Here is an 851-nt window from a genome sequence, read left to right on the forward strand (position 1 = left end):
TGTCCTCCTGTCCTTCCTCATGTCTGTCCACCACATAATACTGCTCTTTCTGGACTTGCTGGTAGAGCGTAGTGAACTTGGAGACCCTCCTCATCCTGGGGAGGATGAAGTTGTAGGTGAAGGTGTCTTTACTCAGAGAGCTGTGCCCCTCTGCTGACAGGACAGTGTTGACGAAGTTCAGACAGAAACTGAAGCAGTTATGGTCGTCCTCATGGAAACTGGATGAAGAGACAAATATTGGATCAGAGGCCAGTTAGTGGACCAATACCGATGACACCTGCAGTACTGTATGTCTGAGTTGACTTTCACCACCTGACAATGTTCTCGGTGGATGTGTGTGTGTCTGGGCCTGTACTGTGACTGTACCTGTGCCATACAGGGTCCCACATGGGTCCATCCGAGAACCTGTCCAGGTAGTTGTCCCACTGGTCCAACAGGTGGAACATGTCAGGACGAACCAGAGGAATACTGACACTGTGCTCCCACCCGCTCTGGTCTTTGTGAACCCCAGTCTGTGTGTAGTTGTACACAACACCTGTACAAACACCTATTAGAGTCAAACCCAGGCTCTGCACATATCATTTACCTAGAACTCCAGAACTTTTAACCCTACCTTTAGTGTTGGAGATGCCAGTGTGAAGGTCTGATGTTCCAGTGAAGTCCCTGAGAACCAAACATCAGACTGTTTAAACTTGCGTACAGGTGATGACGTCAGCTGACTGTTGCAGTGCTCTGGTTTAGACCGATGCTCTGTTAGATCAGCCGTAGAGCACTGTGGTTGTCTCTATAGGTTAACGGTGTTCCTTTTTTCAGTAACAGGCAATTAACTAATTACTTTATCTATCGTTATA

At 47.7% G+C, this 851-nt stretch overlaps 1 protein-coding gene across 1 annotated transcript; it reads right to left on the reverse strand.

Annotated features, from left to right (window-relative positions):
- Positions 1 to 4: 4 nt before the first annotated feature.
- Positions 5 to 677, reverse strand: LOC103399346 (MKRN2 opposite strand protein-like; the record flags this gene model as incomplete). Its single annotated transcript, XM_025053990.1, has 3 exons — positions 614 to 677; positions 367 to 547; positions 5 to 218 (listed from the first exon to the last, which is right to left on the reverse strand). Coding segments are annotated over exons 2-3 (294 nt in total), but the record flags the coding sequence as incomplete, so codon positions are not given.
- Positions 678 to 851: the final 174 nt, after the last annotated feature.

This window comes from Cynoglossus semilaevis, unplaced genomic scaffold (assembly GCF_000523025.1).
Source record: "Cynoglossus semilaevis isolate Cse_v1.0 unplaced genomic scaffold, Cse_v1.0 C19063970, whole genome shotgun sequence".
Lineage (NCBI taxonomy): Eukaryota > Metazoa > Chordata > Actinopteri > Pleuronectiformes > Cynoglossidae > Cynoglossus > Cynoglossus semilaevis.